At 32.3% G+C, this 13,862-nt stretch overlaps 1 protein-coding gene across 2 annotated transcripts in view; it reads left to right on the top strand.

Annotated features, from left to right (window-relative positions):
• The window catches only part of LOC143069497 (dynein regulatory complex subunit 7-like), a 35,978-nt gene that overhangs the window by 11,463 nt on the left and 10,653 nt on the right, over positions 1-13,862 (top strand). For both annotated transcript variants that reach the window (XM_076244172.1, XM_076244171.1), the window contains 4 exons: positions 1,412-1,644; positions 3,764-3,979; positions 6,744-6,854; positions 7,500-7,610. In XM_076244172.1, the coding sequence (XP_076100287.1) occupies positions 1,412-1,644; positions 3,764-3,979; positions 6,744-6,854; positions 7,500-7,610 (671 nt within the window). The remainder of the gene's footprint in view (positions 1-1,411; positions 1,645-3,763; positions 3,980-6,743; positions 6,855-7,499; positions 7,611-13,862) is intronic.

Genomic DNA, 13,862 nt, shown 5'->3' with positions numbered 1-13,862 from the left:
TAACACATTACATTTGATTTTGTGAAGTGGTAGAGTTATTTCCCATGTCACATTTACATTTTTTTTTGTTATTGTAACATGTTAGATTGACTGTTGTTGTATTAAGGTGGTACCCAACACTTTCACTAAAATTAATTTGGCTCGTTTAATTTTCATAAAATTTTTACAAAGTATTTACTTTGACCCTTTAACAAAAATATAAAAAATTGAAAAAAATTGAACCAAGCGTTTTGTCAGAAAAATTACACTGGTTATATAGCAGTTTGACAAACACTAATTTTGATCATTGAGAAGCTTTATATTGCCTTCACAACGCAACGTAATTAAAACGTTTAGCTGATATTACAGAGTTATCTCCCTGTAGTGTTAGGTACCACCTTAAGGAATGAAATGTTAAGGGCATACGATACAGTTACAGGGGAGGTAATGACGTTGCTAACGTAAAATGTTATTTTCGCGACGTCAAACTGTGACACATCGGGAAAAGATGCATTTTTCGACTGATTTTTATCATTCAAACTGATTTAATTTGAAAACGAGTTCATGGACCTCTATTTTTCAAAACAGCAATTTGTTTCATTTTGCAGGGAGATTATGTGACCCAAATTTTATAAAACTGTAAATAGAGGATTTTTTTTAATTTTGATAAACATGCAGCAAAAAATGACGTACTTTCCTCAATTCATGAACATTTGATAAATATGAGTTATTTCTGAATAAAAAATGCATAATTTTTTAGGATACTTATAAAATACAGAAATTACCGTTTATTTAACCAAAAAACAATTTGTGTTTATCTTTTATAACAAAAAAGTTATGTCTTTCTTTCGAAAAAGAAATTACGGCCACAAATCTGAATTTTGAGCAAATATACAAAATTTCGACCTCATTTTACTCAAAAAGTAGCACATGAAGGTATATTTTTTATTACATATTTGATTTAATCAGGTAAAAAATAGCCTACATGCAAATTTTCACGAACTTGTAAATACAGGATCAAAACTGTATCGTATGCCCTTAAGTCAGGAACCTCATCACTGACATAGCAAATTGAAATTATTCTATTCATTGAAGATTATTGTTTTTAGGTAAATGGATTTTATCTTTGAGTTTGACTAGTTTCTAGCAAGTTGTGTAAATATTGCTTAAAATAATTTGAGGCCTCTGCAACTGACCAGTCCAAGTAGTTCTTTTACTGTTTCACTAGTATTGAGGTTGCGAGCTTAAACCCAGCTCATGTCAAGATGTGCTTGACTCCAAACTTGATTCAGAAGGATAGCTTGAATTCCTGGCTAGGGTCAGTTGTTCTTTCTGTCTAATCTTCCTCCAACAATAAAAGTTGACTGCAATAAGTTACCAATAATATCTAGATATAAAATTAACGAGTTTTAAAATGTTTTTTCCTTGACAGAGCATCAATACAAATCAAGTGCTCCTGGTCCAGAAAATGAGAGGACAATGATATTTTATAATGAAGCAAGGGTGGATGGTTTGATCAAGCGTGTAGAAACACCAGCAGAAATGATGGAGGAATATTCTGATAGAGATGACTTTTTATACTATAAACATATTGACTTTGGAAAACGACCCAAAAAGTTTGGCCCTCAAGATGGTTCATCTTCAAAAAATGAAAGACCTATTGTTGTAAGTAAAACTTTCAAAGTAAAATAAAAATAATTCAATCTCATTTTTATTTTGTCAAGTTCAGTTGACTGACAGCAGAATTTACTTTGTAATTTGGTTTTATAGGAATAACAAATACCTTTACTATGTTTTTAACCCAAACCATATTTAAAAAAAATTAACCTGGCAAAAATGTCTCTCCTGGAACTTATGATTCTTCCAAAATTACTGACCACCCATGTATTGCCAATAGTTGTGATTGCTGAAAGTGAAATTAAACAAGAACTATTGTTATATGTCAGTTTGGTATCCATGGTCAAGAGGTTTGGTAAAGATAACATACTTTTTAGAGAGTTATCTCTCATTAACCAGTCTTTAGGTTATTTGTAATTATGATTGCATTCCGTATTTGTATTATATGTTAGTTTATCTTGTTCTCTTGGTTTATTGTTACCATTCCATGTAGATGTGTTTTAAAGAATAGAATTCAATTAACTTGAACATTAGTTTATAATCTATACCAGAGTAGAGCATAAAACTATCAGTCAACCAATTTTTTTATTCATATAGAATTCATTGAGAACAGTGTTCTCCCCAGGCCGTTTTAGCGTCGTGGTACCGCGACGCTATATTTTTTCACCGTGATGCTATAATAATTCCCGCGACGCTATAATTATTTTGAAGATGCTATTTTACTTGTCCTCAATTTTGAACTTTCATCTATTATCGATTATGATCATAAAAGTTATATCACCTTTAATTGTAATCCCTTTAAGTCGGACACTAAAGGCAATTAAGAGATTAAATAGCTAGGTGTTAATTGCCCTCAGGGTGATAACTGTAAAAGTGTTTGGATGCGAATATCCCAAGCTGACACTTGTGACATGACTAATACCACGTGTCTGCAATCACCAATATCGACATGGAAAAATGCAATCACAAAACAATTCGAAATCAACGTTTTGTATTACGAAATTTCAGAGATTGAAACGATTTTTATTTTTTTCAAAAGGTCGTTTATTTGTGCAATTCTCCAAAAATTACTTTCTTTCTCTTCCGGTAATACGAGAGCAAGAATTTTGGTTTAGAGCTAAAATAAGTTTAATACTTCTTTAAAAAGTTATCATAATTGGCTTAAGTTTATGTTTAATCCATTTAATGCATTAAAAGCGTCTTATTCATTCACAATCTCTTGTCAAACAATGTTTATTCTCGGACTCATTTTCGTAAATTTTACTACGGCCGCCATTGCACACTTTTGTGTAAACTACGGATCAGAACCGGACCAGATATGACAAAAATCCGCATTTTCACGATAATGACAACAGATGGACAGTAGACAGGAAATTAAACCAAGAGAGAAAACTACCCATTAACAGACTATTTGTTAGATAACTTTGTTAAAAATACATATGATTTTGATGTAAAGATAAGAAACAACTGGGACTAATTCATTGAGTGGCATGAAACAATGAATTTCATAAACATGATAAAAAAAAGTTTTTAAATTGATTTTTTTTTGCTTCTTTTGCTACTTTATCTTTACTTGATATAATATAAAAAGTAGTTAATTTTGTGTACTAGATAATTTAGTTTTGTATAAATACAGGTTGCACTGTAATGAACCATTATGATTCATTCATTTGACTTATTGTTGGGTAACTGAAACCACATATTTATTTTTATTTGGCACAAGAGGAAAAAAATAATTCTGTAACTATAAATGAATAAAGAAGACATAAACTGAAACAACTGTTTTTGTGGTTATAGTTTAATTGTATTCTCAGTTATGAATTGAACAATATAAACTAAAACATATAAAGGAAATAGAGCATCAACGCGACGCGACAAACGACATTAAAAAAAATACAGTTATTTTTTTTTTACCCAAAATGTGATGCTATCCAAAATTTCTGGGGAGAACACTGATCGAGAAGACAATCTAACATCTTACAATCCAATAATCTCTCTCATCATTAGACATTTAAGCATGACTTTTTTTCTTGTCTTAAATTTTTAATTTAATTTCCAGGAATTGATAGCTGAAATTTTGTTCTTTGATAAACTCTGCAAAAAAAATCTCAATCCTGTGCTCTAAGAAGCATTGAATATGTATCATAAATATTTTTTCATGTTTTAGAAAATGGTAAAGAAATTCAATCGTAATGTCTCCAAACCAGCTTGTGATGATGTTGCAGAATTAATTTACCTTGTATCAGAAGACAAAATGCAAATAACCTATCATACAGAGGACCCTAGAATAGCTGCCTCAACACGGGAGTTTGTCAAACCAGCAAACTGGGCAGAGAAAGGGGCTACCTTACAGTTCTCACCTGACATGCAACAAGCTTTCCAGGTAAGAATATTACTTTATTAATAACTCTTAACATATTGTCTAGCGATTTCTACAACAAAAATCTGCTATTTAATACTCAAGTACTTGAACATGGTACTTGCTAGTACTTAAGTCCAAAATTTGTCTTTTACATTCTTCATTTTGAACTACATGGATCTTGGATGTGGATATGTCTTCAACATATCTCTGTTATAATGTAAATACAAAAATTGTTTAAGTTATTTCCCTTCTTTGCCTTTTTGAAGGGAATTTAAAATAAGTGGATTTTCTTGTTTGAAAAAACAAATCTCATCATGAGGTACAAGCAAGTTTGATAAAACACAATAATTAGTTCATACTGATGAATTATACCAGGCTTCAATTATTATAACTGTTCAGAAACAACTTATTATAAAGTCTGAAAGTTTAAAATTGGTACAATTATAAAGGAATTTGTGCATTTTGCCATCAGACTTAACCCTTTCCTCCATGGATACTTTTTATGCCCCACCTAGGATAGTAGAGGGGCAGTATGTTTTCTAGTCTGTGCGTCCATTCGTTCATCTGTCTGTCCGTCCGTCTGTCCTTCCGTCCGTTCGTCCAGCTTCAGGATAAAGTTTTTGATCAAGGTAGTTTTTGATAAGTTGAAGTCCAAACTTGAAACTCAGTACACATGTGCCCTATGATATGTTCTTTCTAATTTTAATGCCAAATTAGTGTTTTGACCCTTATTTCATGGTTCACTGAACATATAAAATGATAGTGCAAATTTCAGGTTAAAGTTTTTGGTCAAGGTAGTTTTTGATGAAGTTGAAGTCCAATCAACTTGAAACTTAGTATACATGTTCCCTGTGATATGATCTTTTTAATTTAAATGTCAAATTAGAGATTTTACCCCAATTTCACGGTCCACTCAACACAGAAAATGATAGTGCGAGTGGGGCATCCGTGAACTATGGACACATTCTTGTTTTAAAATACTTGATTCGCATAGGATTTTTTCAATAAAAAAAATTCATCAGGTTTAAAGTATTAATGCATTGTGAAAACAAATATTTCATCAATGAAGTTCCAGACATAGATTCTCATGAATATCCTTTTTATATTAGATGCAAATTTTATTAAGTCTGATAAAGTTTTTTTGGTATTTTGAGACATTTCAACTGAGGCACTACACAGGCGTCATTTTGGAGTAAAGGGGTTGGCGTCAAAAGGGGTCATTATGGAGGAAAGGTGAATTATCTCAATCTCAAATAATGTCAATAGAAAACTATATGTAGTTTAATCTTATCAGTTAAGCTTTTGTCCAATCATTTTCTCAAGTTAAAAAAATAACAACGGTTAAAATTAAGAACTGCAAGACCAATTTTCAAAGATTGTGGAAATCTTTTCATGGATTTTTGAATTCGATGTTTTGCCAAAGTTTGTATTAAAATCTTTAGAAAATGTGTGCTTCATTGTTCTTTGAAATTCTTGGTTTAACCACAGAAGCCATGAAAAGTGGTATCCAACAAATAATAATTAATCTTCAGTAGGCACATTTACTTCTATAGATGAAACTATTATGAGTATCTGAAAGTCAGCTGTGCCTGAACATGGTGACGTGAATCTAAAGTGAATGATAAGTGAGAATGTCTGTAAGCACTATATGTGTTGAAAGTCAAGTCTTAAATAAAAATCCATCTTGTAAAGTCAGTTAATACAAGTTAAGCATACCACAGTCTTAACTAGTTAATTAAGCTGTCAGCTATGATTGAAATGTCTGTACTCTTAACTAAAATACGTCCATGCTAACACTCTGACTTTCTCAAATATTTGTTTACTTACCTAGATTTTAAGTTTGTAGTTTTTATCTTATGAACTGACTTATCAAAAATTCAATTAAAAGTTTTTGTTTCTGTTTTTGTGTTATGTGCAATGTTTATAGACAAGCCATACAGTGTTAAACCAGATATCTATGACACGAATAACTCTATTTGAATGTTATCAATTAGGAGATAACTGTATTGTACTTTAAGTTTGGCATTTGTAAAAATCTAGATTTTTCTGTTGCAGATTAAGTTTCCCTAGATACCCTCTCTCAACTATGATTAAACCCTGCCACATTCTACATGTACTTACACAAAGTCTGAATCATATAATTTACTGCTTGTCTTTTGCTGTCTGCCATACTTGTTTTTAACTCTATCCTGTTTGGCACTGTATGTACATGTAGGCCTTTTGGATTTTTCTTTAAATTGTTTCATATTTTGTAATGCTGGGCAAGTTGGAGTATACATGGTTGTTGCTTATAAACTATTAAGGCTGTAGTAACCTATCGATATAGTTGTTTGCTCCTTGGTTTCAATTTCAATACCTTACAAGGATTAATTTGTTTGAAATAATATTAGAGTTGAGTTGATTTATAAATGGTTGCATCTATAATAGTTTCCATATTTGTTTGAGTAAGCTCAGTTGCAAAACAAAATGTCATAGTCACATTTCCATGGATAGTCATGATATCCTGCCCATCACTCCTGTCAGAATACCTTGTATACCCTACCATATGTTGTTATTGTTAATTTGTTCTCGCCCTGCAAAATACATGAAATATTTGCCACTGGATGTTAAAATTAGTGCACAAATAATCAATTATGTATGAATTTGGATGAAATTAATTGAAATAAAAAATGATTTCAATTTCAACATGATTTGTAGAATCCTATAACGACGTCTAAATATTCACGATATTAAAAAAAATATTATTATTAATGTTTCACCTATAAATCAATAATTTATGTTTAAGGTTGATGCTTCAAGTCGACAAAACAAACAAGTAGAACTATATCAGATGCTCCTGAACTTGTTAAAATCAGAAGATTTGTGTAGAACCAGAGTTAGAGATTCAGAAGATGAGGTTAGTGTTATTTTATTGTGTTTACCCCACACCAGTGTTCTCCTATTGTGAATGTCTGATACAGTAACATGTGTAATATATATACATGTCACACTCTGAATAATAGAAAAGATTGACTTTGTAATAGAGGTGACCTCTGAATTTAGGGTCATAATGCATAAATATTTTAAAGAGGATAACCTGACCTGAGACAGGGTTTCTTTATAAAGGTGACTTTTATTGCAGATTTGACTGTATACTGGAATTTTAGAAAAATAATCCCTCAAAATTACTTCATGTACTGTTGATCCATTTATTTTTGTTGGTTCCAGTTTTTAATGGATATTAAGGGAGAATCATATTTTCTTAGATATTTGATTTTGTGATTTAATCATATTCTTTATTGATACAATAATAAGAAGATGTGGTATGATTGTCAATGAGACAACTCTCCACCAAATACCAAATGCTGTAGAAGTTAACATTGGTAAAAGTAGCCTAAAGAAAATTTAACTTTTGTTCAACATTTAAACTTGTGGTTCACCCAGACCTATATATACCCATGAACTCCACAAACAATTTGGTATGTCACAAATAATAATGAATACACAGTAGTAATTACCTCAAAATGTTTGACTGATTTTGGTTCCATAAATTTGCTTGTAGGTAAAAGACATTCTAAACGAGAGAACAAAAGAAGAAACGACATTAGAATTAGATATATCAGTCTATGATACAGAGAGGAATGAAAAAGCTAAGAAACATCGTAGAGAGTTGGTAAGTACAGAGACGACATTAGAATTAGATATATCAGTCTATGATACAGAGAGGAATGAAAAAGCTAAGAAACATCGTAGAGAGTTGGTAAGTACAGAGACGACATTAGAATTAGATATATCAGTCTATGATACAGAGAGGAATGAAAAAGCTAAGAAACATCGTAGAGAGTTGGTAAGTACAGAGACGACATTAGAATTAGATATATCAGTCTATGATACAGAGAGGAATGAAAAAGCTAAGAAACATCGTAGAGAGTTGGTAAGTACAGAGACGACATTAGAATTAGATATATCAGTCTATGATACAGAGAGGAATGAAAAAGCTAAGAAACATCGTAGAGAGTTGGTAAGTACACAGACGACATTAGAATTAGATATATCAGTCTATGATACAGAGAGGAATGAAAAAGCTAAGAAACATCGTAGAGAGTTGGTAAGTACACAGACGACATTAGAATTAGATATATCAGTCTATGATACAGAGAGGAATGAAAAAGCTAAGAAACATCGTAGAGAGTTGGTAAGTCCATTACATTAATTACAGACGACATTAGAATTAGATATATCAGTCTATGATACAGAGAGGAATGAAAAAGCTAAGAAACATCGTAGAGAGTTGGTAAGTCCATTACATTAATTACAGACGACATTAGAATTAGATATATCAGTCTATGATACAGAGAGGAATGAAAAAGCTAAGAAACATCGTAGAGAGTTGGTAAGTACACAGACGACATTAGAATTAGATATATCAGTCTATGATACAGAGAGGAATGAAAAAGCTAAGAAACATCGTAGAGAGTTGGTAAGTCCATTACATTAATTACAGACGACATTAGAATTAGATATATCAGTCTATGATACAGAGAGGAATGAAAAAGCTAAGAAACATCGTAGAGAGTTGGTAAGTACAGAGACGACATTAGAATTAGATATATCAGTCTATGATACAGAGAGGAATGAAAAAGCTAAGAAACATCGTAGAGAGTTGGTAAGTACACAGACGACATTAGAATTAGATATATCAGTCTATGATACAGAGAGGAATGAAAAAGCTAAGAAACATCGTAGAGAGTTGGTAAGTCCATTACATTAATTACAGACGACATTAGAATTAGATATATCAGTCTATGATACAGAGAGGAATGAAAAAGCTAAGAAACATCGTAGAGAGTTGGTAAGTACAGAGACGACATTAGAATTAGATATATCAGTCTATGATACAGAGACGAATGAAAAAGCTAAGAAACATCGTAGAGAGTTGGTAAGTACAGAGACGACATTAGAATTAGATATATCAGTCTATGATACAGAGAGGAATGAAAAAGCTAAGAAACATCGTAGAGAGTTGGTAAGTCCATTACATTAATTACAGACGACATTAGAATTAGATATATCAGTCTATGATACAGAGAGGAATGAAAAAGCTAAGAAACATCGTAGAGAGTTGGTAAGTACAGAGACGACATTAGAATTAGATATATCAGTCTATGATACAGAGACGAATGAAAAAGCTAAGAAACATCGTAGAGAGTTGGTAAGTACAGAGACGACATTAGAATTAGATATATCAGTCTATGATACAGAGAGGAATGAAAAAGCTAAGAAACATCGTAGAGAGTTGGTAAGTCCATTACATTTATTGTAGTCACATAAATAAAATTGAGAAAGGAAATGGTGAATGTGTCAAAGCGACAACAACCTGACCATAGAGCAGACAACAGCCGAGTGCACCAATGGGTCTTCAATGTAGCTAGAATTCCGGCACACCCGTAGGTGTCCTTCAGCTGGCCCCTAAAAAATATGTATACTAGTACAGTGATAATTATAATATAATGGACGTCATACTAAACTCCAAATTATACACAAGAAACTAAAATTAAAAATCATACAAGACTAACAAAGGCCAGAGGCTCCTGACTTGGGACAGGCGCAAAAATATGGTGGGGTTAAACATGTCTACTGGCAGTTAAAAAGTTGATTTTATTGTTATGCGTTTAATTTTCTACATTGGCTAGAGGTATAGGGGGAGGGTTGAGATCTCACAAACATGTTTAACCCCGCCGCATTTTTGCGCCTGTCCCAAGTCAGGAGCCTCTGGCCTTTGTTAGTCTTGTATTATTTTAATTTTAGTTTCTTGTGTACAATTTGGAAATTAGTATGGCGTTCATTATCACTGAACTAGTATATATTTGTTTAGGGGCCAGCTGAAGGACGCCTCCGGATGCGGGAATTTCTCGCTACATTGAAGACCTGTTGGTGACCTTCTGCTGTTGTTTTTTTATTTGGTCGGGTTGTTGTCTCTTTGACACATTCACCATTTCCATTCTCAATTTTATTATGTGATCTCAACCCTCCCCTATACCTCTAGCCAATGTAGAAAATTAAACGCATAACAATAAAATCAACTTTTTAACTGCCAGTAGACATTTATCTTTCAAAAACAACTCTGACAACAAAACATTCAAGGTTATTTGTTGGAAAGTCTGTATACTGACCGATCTAACCAGACAAGATTATAATGAATCATTGTTCTAATTGTCCTTGATTCTGTTGTTAGTGGGTGTAACATGGCTGCCAGTCAAGTTAGGCCAACTAAAATCATATTTGTGGTTCCAGCTTCATCTAAAAAAAAAGTTAGGGTAGGTTGATTGATTGATTGATTGTTGGGTATGTCTCGTAAAATCGAAACTTTTGGGCTGTTTTCGTGGAGGCCAGTTTTTATTGGTGGAGGCAACCAGAGTACCCAGAGATAACCACCGACCTTCGATAGGAAAACTCACTATCCTAGTCAAATAAAAAAAATTGTAGTCATGTGCACCAGCCTGAGCAAGGTTCAAAACTCACAATCTCAGTGTTGACTGGCTTGTGATTACAGTTGTAGAACTACCTAAACCACAAGGCCATCAAGGCCCCTGTTAAAGTAGGAAGTTAGGGATTTTTATGCCCCACCTACGATAGTAGAGGGGCATTATGTTTTCTGGTCTGTGCCTCCGTTCGTCCGTTCGTTCGTCCGTTCATTCGTCCCGCTTCAGGTTAAAGTTTTTGGTTGAGGTAGTTTTTGATGAAGTTGAAGTCCATTCAATTTGAAACTTAGTACACATGTTCCCTATGATATTATCTTTCTAATTTTAATGTCAAATTAAAGTATTGACCCCTATTTCATGGTCCACTGAACAAAGAAGAAGATAGTGTGAAGCTCAGGTTAAAGTTTTTGGTCAAGGTAGTTTTTGATGAAGTTGAAGTCCAATCAACTTGAAACTTAGTACACATGTTAACTATGATATGATCTTTCTAATTTTAATGCCAAATTAAAGTATTGACCCCAATTTCACGGTGCAGTGAACATGTAAAATGATAGTGCGAGTGGGGCATCCGTGTACTATGGACACATTCTTGTTGAAATTTTATTTTTGTATTTTACAATGGGAGCAACATTTTGACTTTAACAGTGCTTAATGAAAAAGTACATAAAATTCTTTAGGGTAGGCTATTATAAAGACTAAAAACTAGGGTAGATATGTTAACTGGAACCACACATATATTTTTATTTGGCCTTATATATAATTTTTCTGCTTGTTCTGACTGAATTAATTGATAGCCTCTAGACTATCCATAAAACTTGATGCTTTAATTATTTTGTTGAAGATGGTTTGTGTGGTTATACCTAAAGGTACTTAAGTTTTTTGATGATCAAAACAACCTGATTGAATTCCATACTTGTTTTCAATAATGGTTGATTATACAAAATTGTAAGCCAGAGAAAATAGACTTCTCATTTTCCCTTGAGAATCAATTTCTAAAAAGTAATATTATTATCGTAACATTTTTTTACGTAGGCAGGTGAAATAGTTACTACATCAATGGACCCAGAGTGTATTGTATATTGGTTCCTGATTATAAATTAATATCAAAACGAGAGGAATATAATGGCTTTGTACGAAAAATTGTCATGCTTTTGTGACATTTATATATTAATGGTTCTCAGGTTTAAAGAATCTAAGATAAGCTAGGTGTTAGCTTTTGGTATGCAATGATTCTAGCTGAATTTTGTTTCTAACCTCGGTATCGTCCATCTCTCTTATACATCATCTTTTATATTTTTACAATGTTATCCCAGAAAACCAATTCAAGTTGTCATATAAGTAGACTACCTAGAGTTTTTGAAGACAATATTTTCTACTCAGACAAATGGACATTAAGTTTTGACAATTACGGTAATCGTGTTAAGGAGGAAACTTGAATGACAGACCATTAAGCTTCATTAGATGTTCTTGGTTAATTTGTTTTCACTGGTGTTATCAATTTTACCATTAACTACACACAGTATTGAAGCTCGCTAATTTTCTACAATCGATGGCATTTTGCATGTCAGCAGATTTAATTTCCGTTAGAGCAAAGTTCTGCGGAACAAACAGATAAATGTTTGCAGCATATTATCATCATTTACATGACATGCATTTTAAATGCTCCTTTTTCTATCATTAGTTTTACCTTTGTATTATTGGAGTATTTACTGTGCATTTAATTTGTTTTAGTTTCCGTCTCTTTGATATACCGAACATCTCTTATTTATGTAAAGAAAAACAAGGCAATCAATTCACTTAGATTATTAGATATTTCTCAATTGATACATTTTTTTTATAAAATTAAGACCATGCCCTTAAATTAATTTGTATAACTTTATAAAATTGAACATGACATGTCTTTAAGCTCTTTTGAGGGTCTGGATTGAGTTAAAGTTTTAATTTCTGAACCATCATTTTTTAGTTTTTTTTTCTTCATAATATTTTAGTCTTTTTTTTTAATTCTTTATGTATAAGTTCATCATCTTATAATTCTTCTGTGGAATTCATTTCTTTTCATTGGTATTCAAAAACTTAGTTTACATAGATTAATTAAGAAAAAAAAATGTTTGAATGGATAATTGATTTCTTCGTTTTGCAAAAGTCTCGATACATGCTAATAGAAAATTTGTACTTCATGAAACAATTGAATTTGTGGTTTACTTGCAGACAAGTTGCAGAATCCTTTTTTTTCTCACTATACTCTATTTTTTATGCCCCACCTACGATAGTAGAGGGGCATTATGTTTTCTGGTCTGTGCGTCCGTTCGTCCGTCCGTTCGTCCGTCTGTTTGTCCGTTCGTCCGTTCGTTCGTTCGTCCATCTGTCCCGCTTCAGGTTAAAGTTTTTGGTCGAGGTAGTTTTTGATGAAGTTGAAGTCCAATCGACTTCAAACTTGGTACACATGTTCCCTATGATATGATCTTTCTAATTTTAATGCCAAATTAGAGATTTTACCCCAATTTCACGGTCCACTGAACATCGAAAATGATAGTCCGAGTGGGGCATTCGTGTACTGAGGACACATTCTTGTTTTTTTGCTCATTTTTCTCAATCATTTCTTTTGCTTATTTTTCTGAACAATTGTTTTATATAAAAAAGAAGATGAGGTATGATTTCCAATGAGACAACTCTCCACAAGAGACAAAATGACACCAAAATTAACAACTATGGGTCACTGCACAGCCTTCAACAATGAGCAAAACCCATACCACATAGTCAGCTATAAAAGGCAATGAAATGACCAATTTCAAACTACTCAAATTTTGTGCTAGTTTTCTCAATAATTATATATGCTAATTTTATTTCAAAAACTGTTTTTGCTTTTTTTCTAAATAATTGATTACACTAAATTTTCTAAGTAATTGTTTATGATCATTTTTCTCAAAAATTGTTTTTGCTCATTTTCTTCATTATTGTGTATGCTCATTAATTTCTATTCTGTTAAATCAGCCCTGTCCAGACCCTCATAAACATACTCCTATATTGCATTAAGATATTTTTTGTGTGAGCCTTGTACTAAAAGACATTTTAATTTCTGTAATGCATCATTAGGAAACAACAGCGGTGAAATGTCGTGTTTTAAGGTTACATGAAAATATCAAGCAAATTGTATTGATCATTGATGATTATAATTAATGGACTTTCTAAGATGTGACATGATAATATAATTAATGAATGTCAGCGACGGGTTTGACTATATACCATGCAAATTTGTTTTAAGGGCAACTGATAATATTGTGTCTATTGGTCTTATCTTTATGCTTGTGTAAAATGATTGATGTTGACTTTAAGCTATCATAGAGATGATAGCTGAATTCAATTTTGTTTTCAACCATCATACTATATTCTGTAGAAAATGTAATCTCAATTTTTTCTATTTCTTTTGTGTTGTTGGGTTGCTG

This window comes from Mytilus galloprovincialis, chromosome 3 (assembly GCF_965363235.1).
Source record: "Mytilus galloprovincialis chromosome 3, xbMytGall1.hap1.1, whole genome shotgun sequence".
Lineage (NCBI taxonomy): Eukaryota > Metazoa > Mollusca > Bivalvia > Mytilida > Mytilidae > Mytilus > Mytilus galloprovincialis.
This window is presented reverse-complemented; position numbering and strand designations above follow the sequence as displayed.